General features: G+C 32.1%; 1 protein-coding gene across 2 annotated transcripts in view; it reads right to left on the bottom strand.

Annotated features, from left to right (window-relative positions):
- Window positions 1–18,359: 18,359 nt before the first annotated feature.
- The window catches only part of LOC124540511 (potassium voltage-gated channel protein Shal), a 98,773-nt gene continuing 90,396 nt past the window's right edge, over window positions 18,360–26,736 (bottom strand). The window contains exons 5-6 of one of the 2 annotated variants that reach the window (XM_047118135.1): window positions 25,251–25,364; window positions 18,360–23,992 (exon numbers count right to left, since the gene is read on the bottom strand). In XM_047118135.1, coding sequence (XP_046974091.1) covers window positions 23,894–23,992; window positions 25,251–25,364 — 213 coding nt within the window. In that variant the 3' untranslated portion in view covers window positions 18,360–23,893. The remainder of the gene's footprint in view (window positions 23,993–25,250; window positions 25,365–26,736) is intronic. The other variant, XM_047118134.1, reaches the window with a different exon arrangement.

Genomic DNA, 26,736 nt, shown 5'->3' on the forward strand with positions numbered 1-26,736 from the left:
TTTACCCAACATTAGTTTAAGGAAGGCTATGTATAGGAATACATTACTAGAGGTAGAGCCAGAACTATACAAAAGTTGTAAAATAATAAGAAGCTCGAATTAAAAAAATGTAAATTGATGAATATGATATTCAATTATATAATTTGAGAATCTATTTAATTATACAATTTCAAATTTCTAGACTTTGTCATATATCTTATCGATAATCGTATATATTATGCGTGTATGAAAGCTTTAAGCATTCACCTCAAAGGGGAGGCCTTGGCCCATGACTAATATAAAGGATATATTTGACATATCCTTTAAATAGCGTTATATATGTGAGTTTTTTGTTAAAGCAACATAGTACTAGCGTGTCGTGTCTTCTTATGGGATTATGAAAGTACAGTAATTCTTTAGCATACTTCTGATATATAAAATAATATATGGAGTCATATTTAGATCAGTATTTTGTAATATACACCTTTCAGTAAATTACTCAAGTAAAATGCAAACATAAAATCCTAATTACATACATAGTTGTAGGTAATATTCGTAAGTGCGTAAAGTTTGAGAAGTGGCGGCTTTATAACAAAGAGTAGTGCTACCAGCGCACGCGCAGACCAACAACAGTTTTAACAGATTTTTTAAGATAACAACATAACTTTTAACAATGCACTAGATTTTAGAAAAACAAAAAGTAGTCTTTTTTTCTATTGCAACCATATTTTTCGTAAATTGCAATAACTTTTAAAACGGTATGCATCATAATTATGTTAGTTTTGTTTTTATTTTACATATATTCTCTATCGTACTTTTCTGGCGGCATAGTTATGTTGAACTGGCTACCCTGCGCTGTGACACCCGTCAAACGTTTCTGCACAGCTCCCTAAGGTCGTAACTGGATGTTATGTAATCTATACCCCTTATCAGTACACGGCTGTTAACCATCATTGATATTTTTACAAGTTTTTTTTTTAAATATAAATATAAAACCTTTTTGTTTTAGTTTCTATGTACTCAATTTTTGTTCATACTTCATCTCGTGCTCGTCGGTGTAGTAAAACATCATGAGGATACCTGCATCTGTCGGTAACGCCCTACGGTTAAAGTTCTATGCTCTTTCACTATCTTCGTTATATACATTTATATTTATGGCATAGTTAGTTGAACTAGCAAATAGGCTACCTGATTGGTCACTACTGCCCAATTTTGTCACCATATGATTTTTAACATAACCAATGCTGCACCAACATTGGGAATTGGGAGATATGTTGGCTCTCTCATCATTCAACTAAAACGCCAAAGCATCAAATAATGCTGATAAAATAACTACTCAGAAGGGCTTCCTCAAAACCCTAAAATCAAGTATTATGGATGTATAGCAAATGTGTATCTACAGGAAGATTTGTGTGATTGTGAATCAAGATGGCCCAGTGGTTAGGACGCGTGCATCTTAACCGATGATTTCGGGTTCATTCACCACTAAATATTTAACTGATTCAATTTGTCTTTATAATTCATCTCGTGCTCAGCGGTGAAGGAAAACATCATTCATAGAAATTCTGCCACATGTGTATTCCACCAACCCGCATTGGAACAGCGTGGTGGAATATGTTCCAAACCTTCTCCTCAAAGGGAGAGGAGACCTATAGCCCAACAGTGGGAATTTACAGGCCGTTGTTGTTGTTGAGGAAAATTGTAAGTTGTCTTGACAGACATGATAAAAAGAAAACAATTTTCATGATATTTGATCTCTTTCTAAATGCTAGGACAACTTACTCAACGTTCACAACAGGCAATATAGTACAGAAGTATTAGTTCGCAAGTGCTATCTCTGCTATCTCTCAGAATTCGATGGCATGGAAAATTTTACGGACAAGATTTCATGCGCAGTTGAAATTTATATGCTTTTACACGAGTATAAAAACTTTCAAGATCCAGATTCCAGGCTGCTGATAAAATTTCGACGACCTCCGTGGTCGAGTAGTGTGTACACCAGTTTTCATGATTACGCCACTCCGACGCCCAAGTTCGGTTCCCAGCTGAGTCGATGTAGAGAAAGTTCATTAGTTTTCTATGTTGTCTTGGGGCTGGCTGTTTGTGGTACCGTCGTTTTTCTGATTTTCCATAACACAAGTGCATTAGCTACTTACATTGGGATCAGAGTAATGTACGTGATGGTGTCCGTGATGTTTAAACTATATTTGTTCCAGGAACTCAAGATCAGTAAGATAACCACTAGATTACAAATAAAAGTCAATCTACCATTAATCATCACACTGTCAAAATGGTACTCGTCTGATGCCGCTGACATCAGTAAGTGCTTTACGAGAAAATGCCGACCTATTTCGGCAACTGCTTCTATTATTATACTCTAATTAGTAAAGATAATTTAATTGAGATCAATTATGTACTTGAAAAGTTTATTTCAAAATTTGTAGAAACGATCCCAAAAATATTTTCCAAACCTTCTCCTCAAAAGGGAGCGGAGGCCTTTAGCCCAGCAGTGGGAATTTACAGGCTGTTGTTGTTGTTGGTCCCAAAAAAATTTACCCTCGATCAATTTCTATAATATATTCAGAACAGTAACGTAACTGATACAAGAGTCACCATAAATTAAAAATGTATAATATTACTTCTACAATGTTCTAAGTTAGCTATAAGTTACTTATAAGTAAGTACTATTTACTGTTCAAGTAAAAAGCATTTAATAATAATATGGAATTCGTTCATTCTCTATCAGGAGTCCGACTAGTGAGGGGAAGACGCCGCACAATTATCTTACTTCCGCTGCAGGACGCTAGTGTTGTTACCAGCTGTTTCATATCGATGATCATCATTTAATTTTAAGTTATATTTTTTAAGTATTTAATAAAATCTAATCCTTTTATAATCACACAAAGATTTGCACTGTTCTAAATCCAATAAAACCGCATTATAATATAAATTGTAGAATTTATTTAACTGACTATCATTTTTGTTTCTAATAACATTCTGTCATCTCTCTAACATTATGTATGAATATGGATCTCTTATATAAAGATAGATAAATTTTCAGAACAAACATAGGTAATGTTGTACATTTTTGAGTCACATCTTATATAGAGTATTATTGTTCCGATGTTAAGTTTTCCCATCAAAACTGTTACTAGTATAGTCGTCTACGATATATGGTGGATTTGTATATCTTTCTAATAGGTACTTGCCATTGTTTCTTTGTTAACATTTTTCTTTGTTTTTACTTGGTGGTAGGGCTTTGTGCAAGCCCGTCTGGGTAGATACCACCCACTCATCAGTTATTCTACCGCCAAATAACAGTACTCAGTATTGTTGTGTTCTAACTTGAACACAACAAATTAGAACACGGCAATACTGGGACATGACATCTTAGTTCCCAAAGTTGGTGACACAGTGACGATATAAGGAATTTTAATATTTCTTACAGGGTCATTGTCGATGGCTGATGGTGACCACTTACCATGAGGTGACCCATATGCTCCTCCGCCAAACTATATAATAAAAAAAAAAAACAAAAAAATAACAACGTATTACTTGATTTCAATTGATAATTAAAAAAAAATTATTATAAAGTATTACGTATATGAAGCGATTGAATATATTGTATTGAATGATGAATTTTGAGTGGTATCGATAATTTCATCGATAACACCTGTAGTGTCGATAAAATTTACCATCACTATCGTCTGCGCACGCGGCGGAGCGAAACGAAGAAAGCACAACCGTTCCAACGGCCCACACTCGAAGAAATTATACAAGGTAGTGTCCACGGTTGGGGAATAATTGTTATTTGTCTGTTTGTCAGCGAAAGGTTATCTATGAAACTTTATTGAGTACTTTTAAAAAGATAATTTTCATTCTTTTTTTGAATATGCAATATCTTAAAATACATTCTATATTTGAATAACCAATTAGAACAAAATTATTTTGAAGACTTACGTCATTATAATCTATATAACAAAACAAATAAATTTTAAAACGCTAAATTGCATTGTGTTATAATAATTAAGAAGAATGATGGGCTATTGAGAGCTGATGGTGGTATTCACCGCCCAAAGACTGACTCTTTAAGAAGTATCCATTTATTACGTCACCAACTTTGATATTACGAGTTCATTTTTATTTGTGTGAAAGGTAACAAACGAGCAGGAGGCTCAAATGAAGAAAAGTGACTACCATCGGCCATTGGCATAAGCAACACCAATGTGCGTTGCGCCGTTTAAGGAAGGTGTACGCTATGAAGGTTCCCAAGTTTATGGATTCGGAAAAACCGCTGGCGAAAGCTGGTTCCACAGGGTGGTTGTGCGAGGCACAAATTGCCTCGTTCAACCTTTAGACCCAAAGCAGTACAACAAAGTATGCTCTTATCCAACCAGACGAGATAGGCAGGCACGAAGCCCAACAACCGTATACTTCCTCCTTTTTATATAAAAAAAAAACATTGTATATAACTTTCATTATATACGTATATAAAGTGATTTAATAACACGACTTTGTATCTAGGAACTGTTTATGTACATAAACATTTTATCGACATTAAACCTTGTTATGTTCCCAGGCTCGGAACTTTATAGCGGCAGCAAATGATTACGATACCTTGTTTGAGATAGTAGATGTTTTATTTTGTCTATAAGATATACATCTCATCAAGAGAGCGTGCCCTCTCCATTTTTTCCAGTTTTTTCTCTTAGAGGTCAAACTCACACTATGACATTATTAATTAAATCCTTTTAAAAGAATTCCAGTGATGTTGGTCATAAGCACCAACTAAGTGCAAAGGAAATACTAAAGTTCACAAGCAAACGATTCTCCTACAATTGAATTCTCAATTCCTTTTCTTTTCATAGTCCAAAGTAATGCCAATCGACTTACATACATTTAGGAGCACCGAAGTACCATTATCCTGTGATAGAATTTCTTAACTGTGACCGTACTTTTGGTAAAATTTGAATTTAGAACATTATGTTCCAAATTCAAATTTATCTATGATCAAATATCATCTAAGTATAAACCTCCGTTCCAAGCAACTTTTTACACGATTCGGTGCATGCAAGTGTCATCTTCCTGAGACTATTGGCTCACTTTTGTGTGATCTGAATTTGAATTTAGAACTTGAATGTGTGTAATTTAATAAAAAAATAACTTTAAGCCTCTTTTAGATCACAAGATAATCTAAATGTATTCATACTATTATTATTCGGCTTAATTTGATTTAATTTACCTAATTTATTGCGATATACTACTCATGTCAGTGACGTAGCTTATTTATGTAGTTCATAATGGTGAGAACCAAATACTTGTCGAAACGTGGCGAGTGAATCTCGAATAAGTAAGGATGAAACAAAAACAATCAGTAATTAAAACCTTTTTGGTTGCCGAAGGAACGTGTCCTTGAAATTCCTTAACAGCTTTATCGAATGCTTCAGAACAGCTGTCTTATATAGGGGAGGAAACTCTCATGGTTACAACGATATCAAGGTCAACTATCAACTTATAAACGTTATTTGTCTAAAGTGTGTTTAATTGTGTACCGATAGATGGCGCTTATTGAAAAAGCCAATTTTCTGAATCGTGCTGTCCAGATATTCGCGTCTGGGTATATCTATATATTAATAAGTTAAAATTTGCGTGAATTCTGAGCGTTTCAGTGGGATTCTCATCCGGCAGATTCTTCCACGACTCGCCCACCTGTCCGATGACGCTGTAGAGACCACTTTGGCCAAGAGCTATACTGACCATTCGAAAAACAAAACGTTAAAAATAGAGACTGGTTAATTGGTAACACTTAGTTTTGTTTTTGTTAAGCTACAAGGCTTCTTGAATGGTCCAATAGACTAAATCTTTTAAATCCATTTATTGTAATTGAGTGGTCCAAATAAAGAAACCATCATAGCATATTTTCTTTCTTTATGATACAAATGATTAATCAGAAGCAAATGAAAATACACTTGCAAATACTTGAAATTCAGGTCCATTGACGAAAATTTTAATATTCTTCCTATAAGCTACGGTTTTGATTTTGCAGCTTTTTAAAATGTACCTATTGCTCCAAGCATCCTTCCCTTCTCTTAAAATATGTATATTGTATCAAAATTTAATTAAACAAAGAAGAGTACATAAGTATATTTATTTATTTGTGTTATAAGCATATTAAAAAAATTAACAAGAAATATATTACGACAATATTAGATTAGTACATACCTGCCTTTATAATCATTTACAACAATAGTTTATATCATAAATGTAAACTACATTATATTTATAATATAAACAATACAATTATAGGTATGACACTTTACTCGAATAGAAGTTAAAAGAATTACGAAGAACGCTCAATCTTTGAAAAAAACAATACTTTCTAATTTAGCTAATTCTTTCATTAAAAGCTTCATTAAAGTTTTCGATATCATATCATTGACAATCACATACAACTATGTTCATATGAGAATTTAGCTGTATGATATACGTAGAGTCTGACAGTTTCCAGATTTATGTAAAAATACGTTTTATTAAACAATCATAGGGCTATGCGAAATTCAAAATTAAAACTACAAAAATAACTAAAAAAAAAATAAACACAAAAAGATATCGCAATTAAAAACAAGATATATTCCAATAAAACTCTATAATTACCAAATAGTAAACTTATTACTTAAATAACAACGTAATGAGGAAAATAATACGTTTCCACATATTAAATCAAAACATAACACATTGGTCAAACGGTTCGCCAGTCGAGTACATTAATTAATATTACCTGTACGTGCGAACGAAACATATATACAGATACCACAAGAGCAAGCGAGATAGAACTAGACCGCTTATGTTCTTATGTGGCTAATAAGCGCACGAGTTGAGTTTTTACTCACGCACACTAACAAAATCGTTGTTTCGTTGTGTGTGTTTGAATGTGTGTGTTCGTCTATATATTTAACGGAAACTTCTAGCATTTTGTGATTAATGCAATATGTCATATGTATGATAGCTATCTGGGATAATTTTAATGTTAGACGCTATCTAGCAAGGTATAATAGAACTGAAAACTTGACCTCAAATGTGATGTATTATTGCATTTTATGTGAGAAAAAATTTGCTTAGAACTTTGATAACCCATCTGGTATGGCGTCGATATTCTTTCATTTTCACATACTTTAGTTTACTTAGTATTTTTCAGTTAGGAAAGATTACCTCCTTGGACAATTAAGGGTTGATAGATACACCAACAGGCTATTGGAGAGGCCTATGTCCAGCGGTGGACGAAAAAAGACTGTTGATGAGATGCTGATGATGAGAACACCTTTAATGTTTAGTGATGATCTCTTCATAATTAATTTAAATTATTAATTTATTACTAAATACTATTTTTTATTTTAATAATTTTGTTATTCATTATAAATGTGATTAATTATTTTAGTACCCTGGTTAATTTAAAACTAAATGTAATTATTTCTAGTTTTTTAGTAATATAGAATAATTAATTTTATAGTCTGTTAAAAAATTATATTGTACCTTAAAGTGCACGTTGTGTCCGTCGAAGTCCGCCTATAAAACTCTGAAATAAACTCACATTTCCAAACTAGAGTTTAACACACTAGTGACGAATGCGTTTTTGAATCAACTGCCAGTAGTCTTTTCCAATGGAAGTAGGAATAAAAATAAACAATCTTTAGTCAAGAATGCCGTTGAAGGCATCTCCTACTTTTCACTGTTTTATATAAAAACAATTGTAAAACTTGATACTTTCTTCTATGTTAGATAAACTAAATGAATTAAACTCTAATGAGCATATACTATAAAGAGCTGATATGGCGTAGTGGTTAGAACGCGTGCATCTTACCGATGATTGCGGGTTCAAACCCAAGCACCACTATATATAATTATGTGCTTAATGGTTTATAATTCGTCTCGTGCTCGGCGGTGAAGGAAAACATCGTAAGGAAATTTGCATGTGTCTAATATCATCGAAATTCAGCCACATGTGCATTCCATCAACCCGCATTGGAACAGCGTTGTGGAATATGTTCCAAACCCTCTCCTTAATGGCAGAGGAGGCTTTATCCCAGCAGTGGTAAAATTACAGGCTGTTACTTTACTCTTACTTTTATCTCTTATTTATAATACAACACTAATACACTCGACTACTCGTACACTATAATTCTATTTTTTTTAATTCCGATAACAGTTTCGACGACGTTCAAAGCGTCATTTGCAAGTCCATAGTGATGATAGATTAATCAAGCTCTCGACCAATGGTATTGCGTCAAAGCGATGTCATATATGTGTGTGTTTGGAATAGTAATAAGTACTCGTAAATCATTTTTTATAGTAACAATTTCAAATCGATCATTCAATGTGTATAATTATGACGTATCTAAAAAAAAATACATAGCTTACTTAATGTCAAATGTTACCACGTATTAAAATAATATTCCCATAAACTTACGGCATAAAAAGCTCTACGATCATATGGTCTAAGTAACTTAAGTTACCCCAAGGAAGGGTAAGCACCTGCAGAGCACGGTTCAGTTATTATGACCTTACTTAGCCCTTGGTAATGTCTCAGAAACTTAGTTGTAAATAATAATGTTTTTTTTTTTAAGTTTTAGAGTTTAATTGTGAGAAATTGCGTTTTGAACGAAACCGTTATAAGAAATTTGGAAATGAATAGTAGTGAAGTTAATAGATGATAAAAAAGTGGATTTAATACCTGTTGACTTCCAAGCAGGATATATTAATTGAAATAATTGTATTTAAGTAACGTGGCTTTGTATTTTTTAAATGTTGAAAATGAGTAACTACTGAATTTCTAGCCGGTTGGCCGGCAAGACACTTAGTAGATACTCATTTTTCCAATAATAATTATTCAAGTAAGCTCATATTAAAAATAAAAAAGGAATAATTGTCATGTCACAGTATGTAATGTTAAGTTACAGGTACCGGTTTGGAAATCAGAGTCTATCGACAAAACCGGCGAGAAACTTAGTAGTAACTCATTTTTCACCATAATAATTACATAGGATTTCAGTAAAGTGCAAATCGCATGTTTATTTTTTTAATTATAAATATAAGGTTTGGTTCTTATTAGCCTTTCTTTACAGGACGTTTACAATTTATGACATGGTTCGTTTACATGACGATCTAACTTCATTAGAAGCGTAGTTACACTTCAACGGATTGTGTTAGAATGGTACCATTCATTTATTAAGCAAGATTATTTAGAAGGGGAGTCGGAATGTCTTATGTTTTCTTAAAAGGGAGTGGGAAGGAGTTTCGATAGTTCTTACGTCCGTATAAAACGATGCTCGGAGTTAAAAGTATTTAAAAAAGAGTGGAGAACCGCGCAATTGCCGAGGCTCGCATGCGTACCTTTAAAACCTTTGAAATTTAAAATAAGAACTTCATAATATTGTTGAGCAGACCAGAGATGGCCCAATGGTTAGAACGCGTGCATCTTAACCGATGGTTGCGGGTTCAAACCAAGGCAAGCACCGCTGATTCGTGTGCTTAATTTGTCTTTACAATTCATCTCTTGCTCAGCGGTGAAGGAAAACATCGTGAGGAAACCTGCATGTGACAAATTTGATAGAAATTCTGCCATATGTGTGTTCCACCAAACCGCATTGGAACAGCGTGGTGGAATATGTTCCAAACCTTCCCCTCAAAGGGAGAGAAAGCCTTAGTCCAGCAGTGGGAATTTACAGGCTGTTGTTGTTGTAAATATAAAACAGGTGTATTTTTATTGTATATTAGGGGGTCAAAAACTAACGAAAATAGCCATAAGTAATAAAGGTCCCAATAGAATAGAAAACGTTTACAATTACGTTTCTATTCGATTGGGAAAGGTGACAATTCGTTTGTTTTACACTTGTATGGACTTTGATTCCTTTCCACTGATGATGGATTTATAAGACAGTAGCAAAAGTCAGGGCATTTAGCTATTTGTTAACAATAAATTTATATGAATATAATTTGTCATGAATTGTGTACATCTCTAACTTTTTTTTTAAGGGCAATTTTTTTTCAATACGCAGCTTATAGCGAGAAGAAACAACAAGAAAACCGCATAGTTGCTCTTTTCAAATAAACAGATTTATAATGCTGTTCTTTACAGTAATTAGTGCCCGTTGATGGAACCTGAGCCTAACTCCAGGCGTCTGCGTTTTCATTATAAAATTAGTATAGATTGACGAATGCATGCTATCATTTGCCAGAAATACCCAGTTGCAATGGGAAAATTAAATAGTCTTGTAATATATTTTGTAATCTAGATTTAATAATAAAATTTATTTAGTGAATTGAAGTTTTGTTATGAACTAGTAATTGTCCGCGGTTACGCTCACATTTAACTTCAGTTGTTTTATAAAAAATATCTTTCCCTTCATAATCATGTACATATAATTCATAACACATTGCATCAAATTTGATACAGTTCTTCAGTAAAACCGTTATTTTTTTTTTTTTTTTATGGTATAGGTTGGCGGACAAGCATATGGGCCACCTGATGGTAAGCGGTCACCATCACCCATAGACAATGACGCTGTAAGAAATATTAACTATTCCTTACATCGTCAATGTGCCACCAATCTTGAGAACTAAGATGTTATGTCCCTTGTGCCTGTAGTTACACTGGCTCACTCACCCTTCAAACCGGAACACAACAATACTGAGTACTGTTATTTGGCGGAAGAATATCTTATGAGTGGGTGGTACCTACCCATACGGGCTAGCACAAAGACCTACCACCAAAAAGCGTTGAGTTAATACCTATTGACTTCCAAGCAGGATATATTCATTTAAATAATTGTATTTAACTAACTTGACGTTGTATTTTTTAAATGTTGAAAAAGAGTAACTACTGAGTTTCTTGCCGGTTCTTCTCGGTAGAATCTACTTCCCGAATCGGTGGTAGCTTCACTTAATTGTAAAATGACGATTCAAAATTGCTTGTAAAAGCCTACTTGAATAAAGTTTATTTTGATTTTGATTTTATGAAATATATATACTTGTCGGAATTAAGGATTTCCAGATAAAAATCAACCATGACAAATACATTCTGGCGCCATTTAATGATCTATGAATGTATAGTTTTTGTATTGAGCGCATGCCGTACGAATATGTAACGGCTTATTACTTGATTTAATTTGATTTTAATTAGAAGAGATGACCGAGTAACTGGAAAATGGGAATTCTAGGTTTCCAGATTCTAGTCCAAAATAATAAAATTATATATGTTGAAGTAATTTTGTTTAATGAAAAAATTGTCACTACTGGACTAAAGATTCCTCTCCCTTTGAGGAGGGTTAGAACCGTATTCCACCACGCTGCTCCAAAGTTTTTGGTGGAATCACCTGTAGCAGAATTTCGTTAAAATTAGACACATGCAGGTTTCCTTACGATGTTTTCCTGTAATTAAGCAAATGGAAGTTGAGTGGTTGTCTGGGTTCGAACTCGCTATTGCCGATTAAGATGTACGCGTTCTAACCACTGGGCCATCTCTTGATATGTACCATAATCACGTAAGTAGCCAATGCAAATAGCTTCACATAACCCAACACAAAATGCTTTCGTCATCTCATTACATATACTCAGTTGTAGGGCTTTGTGCAAGCCCGCCTGGGTAGGTACCAGCTACTCATCACATTCTACCGCTAAACAACAATACGCAATATTGTTGTGTTCCGGTTTGAAGGGTGAGTGAGCCAGTGTAACTACAGGCACAAGGGACATAGCATCTTAGTTCCCAATGGATGTAAGGAATAGTTAATATTTCTTACAGCGTCATTGCCTACGGGTGATGATGACCACTTACCATCAGGTGGCTCATGTGCTCGTCCGCCAACCTATTCCATAAAATAAAAAAAAATCTCATATATTTGATAAGATATATTTAACCTGACACACGGAATAAAGTTGTGCTATAAAAGCTGCATTCCGATCACCTCTACCACTGAACCTACGGATCTCATCGTGAATACACAAAGCCAAGATTAATCATAAAAAATCTCTAATTAACGTAAAAGCATATAGTTCTCAATAAAGTCAAGTTGGTTGACCCGTTGTAAGTTGCGCACGCGCCGTTTATTTATCAATTACGACGGAGATTTGAACTTCGCGGTCTGTCGGCCAACTGTGGCCGCTCGGAACAGCCCGCTATGTACAGGCGAAGGGGGAACTGTATTATTGTATTATATATATTAAATTATTTTAATAGAAATATTAGATATGTTATTACTATGAAGTTGAGTCACTTCCCGTGGTCTGTATGCTTAGATATGTTTAAGTACACAAGGGATTAAAATTTTTAACAAGAAACAGAATTGTTGAAGAACTTAAGTTTATATGTTTATTAAATGCATGTTACAGTAGAGAAAGCCGAAAATTATAACCTTTAATTCTTATTCGATAGGATAAACAATGTTTATTTATTGTGTATGAAAACGGGACAGTAATAGTATTAGCAGAATGTATACAATACATTTTATACAAATACATATATGTGTATTTAGTTCTACTGTCAAATAGCAATACTTAGCTTTGTTGAGTTCCTGTTTTAAGGATTATATTATAACTCTAAGGAGAGGGACTCGATGCAATTTCTTTATTATTTTGAAAATTTTAAATATATTTATATGTTATATTTAGTAAAAAAGGCTTTATTTCATTCGTTAATTTTGCTTATGTCTGTAGGTTGGTTGGTTTAAAAATTGTTTATTGGAGAAATCATTATTCTACTAATAAAATATAACATCTATCTAGGCATTCTAGAGCAATATGTTTTGATAAAAAAATTGCTTATCATATAATTATTTATTAGCCCGATTACAAAAAAATAGTATTTAGTAAATTTTATGAACGTTAATTGATAAAATACTTTGTCCGATAGTCACTGCTATTCAAATGGATCGTATACTTGACGATTAAAAACTCCTCCACATAGTCAAGTTCATATAAAATCAAAGACAAAAAATCTAATTATAATTTAAAAAAAGAATAGGTTCGAAATTGAAATGTTTCCGAAGCGCTTCCCCTGCGCCTGTGCCCTCTTCACCGCACAAGTAAGGCACACTTAGCGCAATTTTTTTATTCTCTCCACAATTACTGGCCATGTGTGTGTACGTGTGTATGTATGTGTATAACTGTAAAGAGAGCTCAAGATTGTTTTATAGCTTTAAACTTTCTGATGTCGAGATTACACAGTTTCCTGTTTTATATAAAATATATAAAAATCTTAAAAATATACTTATTATATAATTGTCAATAATGATTTTAAAAATTCCTATATAACTTTATAAGTATTTATGGATATATTTGAAATGATATATACATATTTACTATCACTCATATGAGTCAGCCAATGTGAAACGAAACCGTTTCTATATATTTGTATAAGGGTCTGTTTATGATGATGTGAATTGATGTGTGAAAGTTATCTATAAAATTTGCCTACCAGAACTATTCCATTGCAATATTAGTATACTAAAATACTTTGGGATGATTTGTTCACAGCCCGAACTAGTATGATAGCCAAAAAGTCATCATACCACTAAAAGTATACCAACAGTAATTAACATTTTAAAACATCTGAACTGAATCAACGCGTAAGATTGCAAATCCGTAGGATAGAAGCAGTGCCAACGATAGCAAGGCACTCTGGGTGACGATAAATTTGGGGGGGCGCCCAGGTCTGAAATTCCCTACCTCTCCCACTGTGTACTTATAATATTGAGAGTACACATATGCTTAGATTTGGTATTTGATCATATTGGACTAGCGTTTGCTACACAAAAAAGTCCATGATTTCTCGATGACGGCTCTGGAATCAGCTTGCATCCAGTCCATGGCGCCTATATGACGCAGATCAGTAAAACTGTTTTTTTTTTCAATCATGTGAGTTACTTAGAACTTCTAGATAAAAATGAACCATGACAAATACATTCTGGCGCCATCTAATGATCTATGAATGTCTTGTTTTTGTATTGAACTCGTACGTACGAATACGTAATGATGTATTGTTTTATATTTAATTTTAATTACATAAGACATACTAGCTACGAAAGGGATAGGAGAATTCTAGATCTCTAGAACCTAGCCAATAAAGTTTCATGTACCTAATTTATCTATTAAAGTCAAAATCAAAAATCCTTTTCTTTTGTTTCGTTTTTATTTGTGCCGAAAAATTACTTTGCCAATAAAATCTTTATTAAATTCATATAATAAAAAATAATTCTTTAATAAATAAGTAATTGTTACACTTCCTTATTGACTGTCAAAAATCTACAACCGTTTGGAAATTAACACCTCGGATCCGATAAGAACCGACGAAAGAAACTCATTTAGTTTTTTTTAATTTAATTTTAATAAGTATTGATCTTTTCGTGTACAATTAGTGTATTATTTGACTTGTGTTCCGCGTTGAAGGAATACATCGTGATACAATCTGAATGACTGATGCAAATAGTAATGCCCATTTGACTAATCCCAATCTCTAAGTACCTATGACCTATCGATCTGACATGGGAATAGAGTACACATCATGGGCTTTTCAGACATTATTCCATTCACAATTTTATATAGTCCCCCTAGATATATTGTAATAACCTAGGTACCTACTTTTTAAAATTGGTATTAGCTTCAAGCGTTCTGTAGCAGCAACAATCTTAGATGACATGTTCTACCACCAACCAGCACTCAGTATTGTTGAGTTCCAGTTGAGGCGAGTCCAATGGATCTTAATAAACAAGGGACTTAACATCCCAGTTTTGAAGATTGGCCAATTGGTGATGAAGAAATGATATATATTACTCACGACACAAATCCTGATAATGGTCATTTGCCATAAGGTGGCCTATTTGCTCTTCCACCTATTCACAAGACTACATTAATTTTTTGAGTGAACTGCTGGAATCTTTACGTAGTAAGGAGATAGATTGTGACCTGGCTTTGCGTGAATGGCCAGCGTAATGACTGGCACAAGGGTTACACCGGTAATTGATCTGAGTTAGCCTTGGCTTGTCGTGGCGGAAATAGGCATCGCCATTCCTATCATTAAAGAAGTAAATAATAAGAAAGAATTATAATGTATTGTAATACTGCTGTCAATTTGAGCAGAGATGGCCCAGTGGTTATAATGCGTGCATCTTAACCGATGATTGCGGGTTCAAACCCAGGCAAGCACCGCTGATTCATGTGCTTAATTTGTCTTTATAATTCATCTCGTGCTCAGCGGTGAGGAACATCGTGAGGAAACCTGCATGTGACAAATTTCATAGAAATTCTGCCACATGTGTATTCCGCCAACCCGCATTGGAACAGCGTGGTGGAATATGTTCCAAACTTTCTCCGCAAAGGGAGAGGAGGCCTTTAGCCCAGCAGTGGGAATTTACAGGCTGTTGTTGTTGTTGTTGCAATACTGCTTGTATTGTATACTTATGTCAAATTTAAATAATCGTTAAGAAGCGGTTGTATACCAAAGGGTGTTACAAAAGGAATGACTTCTTAGTCGATTGCTCTCCTTGGGAATGAGATGATCACCTCCAGGCTATAAATGGTTTTTAAATATAATTTTAAAATATGGCTCCAAAGAAAATCTCGAAAAATTTTTTGGCGGCTCTCTTCAATTCTTCTGGGTCAGGAATAACTTCGTACTTAATTAGTGTACCCGTTGGCTAGTACAAAGTTACCGACCTGTAATCAAGTTATTAGTATTCAGAATTTAGTTATGTTATTACTATACTAGTAGTAAAAACACCAATATTTAAAAAAAATAGTTTAAATTTTACATAGCAAAAACAAATTATTTACAACATTTATACTAAAGATACTATTCTGAAGGTTATACTTTGAAAACAACTGATAAACATGACTTGATTTTTAGGCATAAACCACTTATTTTTATCATGACTTATGTTTCCAAATTACGAGAACACTATTAAAATGTTAGTGAAAAATCTATAGTGCTCACTAACGTCATCTATTGGTATAAAAAGTATTTAAAAGTTTTTTTTATAAAATTTGTAAGTCTTGTGATAGTTTCCGAAACAGCATAATAGTTTTTACCTATGACAATAGATGGCGCTGATTGCTTACTTCAGAATGTACTGAAGCGTGGAGATTTATTAGTATCGTGTATGAAATGTTCTTCTTAATAAATATTTTAAAATTAAGATGGCGTTAGTAGAATTATATTCGAGACGGGAACCTCGTTGGAATTAAAATTAATTAATAAGAACTCAAATCGGCAATCGCCTCCAAAAAGCTATCTATATAAACAGGTAAAAAGAGTTTATTTGTAAAAAGAGGGTAATCTTTACTTAATATTACAAATCAGGAGGGATATTTTTTTTATTCATACTTATAGGCACACGGACGAGCAAACAGACCACCTAATGGTAAGTTGTCACCACCGCCCATAGACAAAAGCGTTGTAAGGAATATTAACCATTCCTTAAACCGCCAAAGTGCCATCGACAATGCAGACTAGTGTTTATCGGCGGTAAAATGTCTAATCACTCATTAGACATTTTACATTAAAGATTTTTTTACCATCTTAAAATTATAATAATTCATCATCGTGTATTTTCCTTAGGTAAAGGTCAAATTATATGGTCTTTTTTTTTACAACCCAGTCAAGAGACCAGGATCAATAGCACGATATTGTACACCAGCCATCTTCCATACTACAGGCTGTTACGAGACTTACCTTTGTATATGATAATTTAAAAAACAAATAATTAATGTCTGGTCTGAGGTTTTCATTAACAAACAAACAAACGCTGTGTGATATAATATTATAATTGTCACCATTTATAATTATATTAACAAATTAATGTAAATAAAATTTAATATGTCGTTATATACAGTTATATTTTTTTTTTCATCTCAAAATAACAAAGAATTAAGCTAAAGGTTCAAAACCAAAGATTTTACTTACAATATAATATATTTGTGATACAATTACATTTTTTTTATTACTAGCGATGAAATATTCACCGCGCTAATGTGAAAAGTTAATATTTTGTTGGAAGTCTACGTACAGCGCCATCTAGTGTCAACATTTAGAACCACTATTTTTATTTATAAGATTAGAATTGAGTATATTTTTTCTTATTTGAAAACAATAATCTACATAATAATTACAATTAATTTATTAAAATCAATCGGGCGTTGTCAATTTTATGAGTATTATGATACAATTTTGATGGTTTTTCCAGCCAGTCGCGTGGACAATGCTTGTTCTGAAAATTGGTGTCACGTGTATTAGCACGACTATCATGAGTGTTGCCCGTTATTTAATTTGCCACCAAAATGTGCTAAAATGTTTTATATATACAATACTAATTATGTCAAAATAATTAAATTTATTTTTTTAATAAAAAAAGTATAATCGTATCACATATTATAATTTATTATAATAGTTAGTTAAAATTCATTGACACATTTGTTTAAAATGCAACACTGCCAGTTTAAAAATACATATTTAGCTAATAATAATATAGTTTTCACCAACAATATCTATCGCTTGAAAGCGCTTTTAGAATAGTTACATAATTATAATAATGATAATTTCTTAGCTATTATAATATATAATTAAAATTATTCTATTTACTACTCTGTATTGGACATTGATCTATCTATAAACCACAGTTTCATAAAAATCTATTGAGCTCCTGAGATTTGAATGACTTATATTTGAATCAGCTTAATAAAATTCATCTTTCAGTGAAACAGCATTCATTCAAAACATTTCAGCCATCTAGCTCAGCTCAGAGCTGAAATTCCAGGTATGATGTATGACCTGTGCTATATGTATACCTGTACCTGACCTGATCTGTTTATAATAGCTCACAATATGGAGACAAAGAATTATCGATTTATCCTTTTCTATCCCGATTTATTTATATAATAATTAAAATGTGTGTTATACATGTTAATAATAGGAAATATTGCATTCTATATGATTTAAATTTGTAATAAATAGTTCATGACGTATACTTTTAACTGGAAATATAAGTTTAAAACGCAAGAATTTGCTTACAAACATCTTATTAAATGTTGATGATTTGAATGGGAAGGTACTCTGTAAAAAATATTCGTGAATAGATAGCTGCCATAAAATATAACTCTTCGCACTCAGTTGGGTGTTACCACATTTGAAAAGTCTTACCACAAATGCTGTTTTCTAAATCAGTTACTTTATAATTTATAATTAATGCTTCATTGATATTAAAGTTCCGCAGCCAACCCAAAAACATTCTAGATGAATAAAATTTGCCCTGAAGATATTATTGAAAGTAATTGAATTTTCACTTTAACTTAATAATAGTTGAATAAGTTATTAAAAAAAAATTACAAACAATCACGATAAAGTGTAGAAATTATCTTAGAGCATAAGGAGATTTCACATTAGACGCCACTTAGATTGCGACTTAAATTAGCATCTGGTGTGAGATTCCATGTTGTTATGAATACAAGAATACTACAAAAAATGTAGAAAACGGCCTAGCACTCATTTTAATTTGTAGCAAGTTATGTTTGACAAATGAAGCTAAATAAACAAAAAGGTTTTCAAATATGGAACGAAATTTTATAATTTTTCTAGCAGTTGTCAAATTACTTTTAACTTCCGTTTTCCAACACGAATCATAGATGGCGTTACTGGCAATGTCACTTTTAACTTCGAATCTGTCAAAATCATTTAATCTCGACAAGTTAACGTCATTTTAATCTACTTATTATCCTACAAAAGAACATCCCCTTTGGTCCAGCGACACACTAAGGCGTACTTATCACGAACACGTGTACCTTCAATATTTATAGTTAGAAATTTAGAAAATGCAAAAAATAATTTGATTTTATACTTTGGAAATTAGTGTTACTATAATTAAATCATATTTATGAACATGGAAGATATTTTTTTCTTGACTATTCACATTTTCAATGCGAAATTTGGTGTCAGAGATTGCTTTTACATTTGAGCATACTTAAATAATTTATTTTGACGGAATTATATTATTATCATTTATAATACGCAGAAGTGGCATTCGATATTTGAAATATATAAATAATTTAATTATTATCAATGTCAAACATATTTGCAACTATGATTGTAAATAATCCACTCGCGATCAGAATGGGACAGGTCACTTTGGAATTGAGACACGCGCGTTCCGAGGGTTTCGTCGGCATACTCGAATCACTTCTTGTGGAATAATGGATTTAAGCTCTTGATTTGTTGATACGCTATTTCATACATTACCTACTAATCGTACAATTATTGCAGTAAAGATTATTATTTATAATTTTTAAGAGCGAAATATCATAGGACGCGGATTATTACTTTAATAATTAAGTATGTACGTATGTTAGTTTCTGTTTAACTAGTTTGACAACGAACTTATGCATCGGTTGTTTATATGATTAAAAGGCTGCGGCTACACATTTTACGAATTGGTCGTTACGTATAAAGAAGTAACATACCAATTATATTTCAGCTTGGATCCCGTTTCGTAAAATCCATCATCAAGTTTTCTTCTTATTTATATAATATTGTCAAGCTGCCGCTATAAACACCAATAATAATGAAATATTAGCCCATTGTTAGTAGAGATATTTGTGAGTCCAGCTTAAAAATCAATCGTAATATTTATTCATACTCTTTTAAACCACGTTATTGATGGTGATGATTGTCTGATTAGAAATCTATCCCAATTGGGGCAAAGATTATTTCACAACTTTATTTCTAAACGCAATGACACTTCTTTATACCTGACATTTCACACAATTGCATTTGACGTTTCGCGAGCTGCCAACTGTCAACTGTCAAAAAATATAAGTCCGTATCAAATCATACGTCCATGACATTGACGAAATAATCTGTGCCTTTTTGGCACAAATAAAAACAAAAAAAAATCGTTGATGTAATGTAGCTTATAAAAAGTCCTCACATGTTAACATAGTATATCAAAGAACGTCTTCGTGACTAGTACCCAACACAACCACATAATTACTCTATAATAGTAATCAAATCGAAACACGGCTCAATTCTTTCACATAACTTCATTCAAATTGATTTATTTTATAATACAACGTTTAATTAATCTAAGCGCTAATGCACATCATAGACTTATTATCCATTTATAATTTCATTGTTATTCTTTAATGTGCGCTTGCGTATCGGTATCAATGATGAAACAGCCTGATATAAAAACTATGATCGATAGAAAATCTATAATGTGCGCTAACTAAAATTTATATTTACGGATAGTTTTTTGTTATATCTATAAAACTTTGAAATAATTACAATGATTATTATTTAATAAATTAATAATTTTAATTTAAATAAAACTATATATATAATTAACTTGCATTCAGATGACAATAGCGAAATAATTGTCAAACGAAACTAATTATAATCTTCGGAATGAGTGTTCTTAATTTAAAAACTATGAACATTCCTTACTGTATTTTTAAACATTCATGGGCAAATGGTTTGAATCATACAGCCGCAGTAGAATAATATTTTTTTTCCATTCACCCCTTGCGAGTTAAGAAATAATGTTTTACAGTTAACAATTATCCCACTACTGTCGCGTGTAGACCTATTTTAAATAAATACAAAGAAAATTCTGAATAATATGTTTTAAAATGTAAATGATTTTGGCAAATAATTTGGTGTCATCAATTCACAATATTATTATATGACTAGTTCAAATTAATTGAAATAGTGTCCTTATTAATAAAATTTTATCGATAGACATTTGGTTATTAAAAAAAAAACTGTCAACATTCGTTATAATTGTTTTTTTTCGTTATGATATATAATCTATTTTTACGTGAGAGTAAGTTCTCAATACTTTGTACAGTGCGTTAAGGGTCGCTTGGCGCGTGTCAATAGCGGAAATAATAGTGACATATTTTGTCTGTAATTAACAGACGTCCTAACTGATATTCAACACTTTATTTATGAAATAACAATATGTATTATTTGTGCTCTTCAATTATCTGTCTACGTACTTAAAAAGAATGACTGAACGATCATATTAAGAATAATAGTAAATCACAAATCCGTTTCATAATTGCTACACTCCATTTATTTTAAACATGGACACTCTACGAGTATAATAAGAGTTTTTATTTTCCCCGAAATTGAGGTGATTTTATTAACTGGTAACCCCTTGTGATTCGAGCGCCAAGAGATCCTTCTCGTACTAAAGAAACATTGTTAAAAAGAGACGAATATACATTTGACAATTCGTTCGTCTAAATAAAAACTCATCACACGTAGAACAGCATATTTTTGTGGTAACATTTGCTCGTGGAGAAATAAAATAATTTATATTTTTATTTACAAAACCAAAAGGTTTTTTAATGTCGACATTTTCTTATTAAATTCTGATGACAAGATATTTATATAAGGTATAATATAGGCCATGTCACAACGATAACAATTACTATAAAATCAACATTTAAACATAAGAAAATATCAAATTATAATAACAATATATATAATACATTATTAAACAGCCATAGAATCACAGGGAGGAATTCACAGAGGAGCTTAACAGTATAATAAAATTATTATAGTGATACAAAAGAAATTCTAAATTAATATTTATTACCTGTTTCGGTAACGTTATGTGTAGGTGAGGACTTTCGTGGAGTTCTATGACTAGATTAAAAAAAAAAAACATTATAATATCATCATTTAAATTTATGGAATACATATTTTAAAATTAGAAACGCAACGGCTTTTAGAAACGTATCGAGTTTATTTTTAGATTCTATATTCAAAGTAAATTTATATTATGAAGATTCAACGATTTAATCAAAAAGATTCAAACTTCACTAAGACATAGGATTTTTTTTTTAATTTAAGAAAATTTCAATGACTATCAACCGACTCTTAAACATTAACATTTAAGTTTTTAATTCATTAAATTTTAATAGAAAAAGGTGGCAATACTTTTGGAAGAGACATTTCAACATCGAATTCGGTTTATACAATTTACTACAATATATTCAAGTTTCGCACAGATCAACGGTTAATTCATATTCAATTTATCAAACTACTAATTATTCATTCAATTGTTTTTATAATATAAATCTGTCAAATACATGCACAATTATTATCTGCGAAAAACTTTCTTTACTAAGGTCCGGCCGCTGAGGGAATGATACTGACATCTGTCAATGTCAATTAAATAAATGACAGCTGAAATAACCTTGTAAATTTAATTTAACGTCAAAATTATGATAATTATTGTAATTTCTCACAATGACACTATTCGTTAATACGGTAAATGAACGAGAATTATATTTCAATTTTGAATTTTCGTCACTACAAAGTTATGCTTTACATTCGATCATGAATCTGTCAGTGACTCGCTTCTCTCAACGTCCGAACGTTAAAAACATGCATTCAATGCAATACACACTTATTAATTACATCTTATATCTACATATTAACATTTATCATCAAATAAATATCTATTTTTAACCACATAAATTCACGTATCTATACATAACACTTTTTCCTATAGCAATCATAAGACATCAACTATTATAGGGGTCTAAATTTTAAACCAACCGTAAAATTTCATTGTTTAAAATTCATTGCGCGTTTCAACCAGTCATAAATTGAAAATAGTTGACGACACTCCGCAATGTACTAGACACGTAGCACATATCGCATTGATACTTACATTTGTGAGTATTAAATTAACAAAAAAAATCATAATTATGTTGTATACAATCTGTAACTTACTTAAGCGGAAACAGACATACTTATATCTCTTTTATTATATATATGAGTTCTGTTTAAATATTTATAGATTATATACAACAATTGATAGAGGGTGATGAAGATATTCCGAATTTGACCCGTGGGTCAGTGTATCTATTTTTGGACCCAATTTGGGTCTAATTGGGAATCACTAGAGAAATTTAGTGCCACGTGCCTAAAACGCCCCCATTGATTATTTTATACAAGAATATCTATTTTCTATCGTTCACTAACACAGAGTAAGTTACAGTTTATAGTATAATGAGTCATTGAAGGCACTAGTGACCTAGTGGATCAAATAAAACTTCAGAAATAGCTAAGATATTAATTTTTCTGTTACCAATATTGATATGATTTCAACTATTGACTAGAATGAAATTTCAAAAAACTAACTTTTTGTCTTTTACTAACGATTTTCAGAAGCGGAAAATCTTAAAACCTCGTGGGGCGAGATTCGATCCAATCATACATTTTATTAACATTAAAAATCTTATTAATACTGTTTTATATCTATGTATACGAATAAAAGAAACCACGATTGGGATAGTTGTTAAACTCTGATGGAGACCTGAGAGGCACAAAGGTATATATATCGTAGTGTGCTCAAATATATAATCTTTATTACACACACTAATGCATTGTCCACTAGCCTTGATACGTCGTAATTCTACATGCGCAAAACTGTCATATTCATGCCTCATACTCGAAGCTAACTATTTATTATAAATTGACGTTTATCTATTCAACGTACGCGAAGCGATGTATGGGGGGTTTTATTCCATTTGAATAATGTCGCCCATTCACGTCACCGTAGCTGTGACAAATATATACATATATAATGCGACTTCTGTGGACGTATGTATTAGCTTCAAGTATTAATTAGAAGGAGACATAGATATATGTCCATCTGAGGTCTCCATTAGAATAACACATACAAACATGATATCTGTTAAACATTAGGCAGTATCGTGTTAAAATTAACAAGATAATACACGTATTCTAGTAATTGCTATCAGATTTGCGCGATAGTCTTTCAGGATATACATGGCAACACAATCCATGATAAAGTCTGATTCACACGTAGCTCTCAACATGAGCGCTAGTTGTCGGATCCTAGAAGGATGCTTCGACAAGATAGGTACCGTCCATTGCCACTCCGGTCTGATTACCCTGTACCGTGCTCCCCGCTGGAATGTATTTACCACACGCTTGCTGTAAAGGAAAGAAAAATATTATATATTGCAACACTAATGTGGGTACATTGCTTAATTTTGTGGGGTAAACATTTAAAATTTTGTAATTTTTTTAATTAATGTTATGTTGACTGAAAGTATTTGGCACTGTTGAAGTACAAATTAATATAATATTTTATGTGGCACAGATTTAATAAATTTTATTGAAAATAGTACATTATATTAAACATAATTTATATACTATTTAGAAGGTATTTAAAAACAGACATCTTTCAAGCCAATTAGCTTTTTAATCTACATAACAGAGAGAGTCAATTTGAAAGCATTCAACATCGAGAAAAAGCTTTAGGGAACATATGAATACATAAATAACAATATATAATATATAAATACAAACAACATATATGCTAAATGATAAGAAAAATATCTTGAGGGTGATCGAGTCGCAGATGTACAGAAAAAAGTGTAACATATGTGCTGGAAACATGCCGATATAAAAAAAAGAAAAAAACCTTTATTAATGTAGACCCATCAGTGTGTAACGTGTAGTGTGTTATCTATTGTTATGTTATGAGTTTAATTATCTGTGTTAGACGTCACCTGTCAACGTCATGTCAAAGATGTCAAAGACTACCAAAAAGGTTTTAGTGCCTATGTTCGTTCGATATATAAAAGTAGAAAAAAATAAACAACACTTGTATTGCAACCCTGTGTTTGCCGTATGTATGCAGTGTGTTGGCGACTGCAGTTTATAATAACATTTGCAACTACATATCTACAATTTGTACGACATCCTTCATCAATTACAACACTCTTGGATCTACTTTTTACAAAAAGAAACCGCATTATTATATCTTATATTACCATATTTTAATAATGGCAACACCACAAACAAACAATCTGTGTATTTCTTTTTTTTTTAATAATAATATTGCGGCTTATTAACAATACACATTACAATACTTATATAATAAATTTACAATACACGTACAATTATAAAATAATCTTACAACGACAGCACCACAGCGCAAGCTTATTAAATAATACAGACATTGATTACAGATATAATTATAATACTTATATTTAGAGGAATATCCATTAAGCGACATATTAGCAGCCAACACCCTGCAGACATTTAAAGCCTTAAGATTCCAGTCTTTACCACACAGCGTTATGCCAACAACAACAAAAAAAAAAGAAAAAAGAAATTTGAATTTCGATTGCGTAAAGCTAATCTTGAAGGGACATCGCTGCGTGGTAATACCAGATGGACGTACTGGTAGGGGGTCTTCACTGGGGGCTGCTGAGACTGAGGTATCCGAGGGTCGGGAGGTCGCCGTGTACCTGCGAGCGCCACGAGATCGCTTCCTACTCGAGTCTAAAAGCAGGACCTGTCAGAGCCAATTGGTGACTGAGCTGTGTCTTATAATTTTGCATAATCTGTATTTATATTTTCTGTGTGACATTTTTAGCCGTAGACATTATATATACATACATATACTAGCTAATAAAAATAAAGGTATATTTGTAATACATAACTGTTTCATTAAATATATATGTAATATTTATTATATATAGTTTTTCGTCGTACATAATTATAAGAAATATATGTTGAAGTTTTATTTTAATTAATAATTTATTGAATACTTACCTCGTTGTTATGTAATACTTGTACATAACAATTTCCCTAAAGTTACATAGTAATTTGAATTAGAAATATGTTTGCCCTTCTTTATATACATATTTGTAATTTTTTTTAAATCTTGCAAGCGTTTATTTAGCTGACTGTTGTTTTTTATCCTGGCAACACAGGTCACAGAACAGAGGTCAAATCGTGTGGACTAGCGGACAAATAGCAAATATTTTGTGCTTACGTAAAAAGGCAAAAGCAATTTTTTTTTTATAAATGTCAAAAGGTTTTTTTTTTAAATTTCATAAGCACTCAGGGGACATAACACGAAGGTCTAGCCACATAAGCAACATACGGGCCCCGATTACGTATTTGAACTGACAATCTCAACTTCTATGACCAAATAAACAATTAAAAGTGAAACAAATAACGGGAATCAAGAACAGAATACAACCAATTTAGACATAGACACTTTTAAATATAATATGTTGATTTCAAATAAAAACAAGCACATAAGTATTGAACAGTGAAATAAAACATAAATAAATATATTGGCCATAGAACCCAGTCTGGTGAGACTCATATAAAAAATGTATGATACCTTTTCCAATTTTGTTTAGAATCAGACATTTTTTAAATGACATCCCGCCTTTTATTTTAAACCATTTTATAGAAACGATACGTAATTGGTACGCGACAACGAGTGCTTTTGTACCTCACGACACGGGAACGAGGCGAGGCCGATCGGACTCACGCACCGTACTGAACGACGGCGCCTCTGTCGTCAGAATATTGAATAATATACTATACTATATTATTTAACTAGAATAAGTATTATTTAATTGATTACATAATTCATTTAATTAATTGTATGTATGAGTCATTTTTATATTGTGTTTTGTGTGTTCGCAATTGTAATTATGTAGTGTTATTCTGTATGAACAAATTCGAAACTCACTCAAGAAAATGATTATGAAAAGTGATAAGTAACTTTGACTATCATTGTAACATTTAAAGGATGTAAGTTTCAAAATTGCGAAGCGCTATGACTCCTTACAGAATATCACTCTATCTTAAGATTTGAGTTTTTTTTATGAATGATAACTAAACTAAAATGTATTGACTATCTGCTT

Source organism: Vanessa cardui, chromosome 25 (genome assembly GCF_905220365.1).
Source record: "Vanessa cardui chromosome 25, ilVanCard2.1, whole genome shotgun sequence".
NCBI classification, from domain to species: Eukaryota; Metazoa; Arthropoda; class Insecta; order Lepidoptera; family Nymphalidae; genus Vanessa; species Vanessa cardui.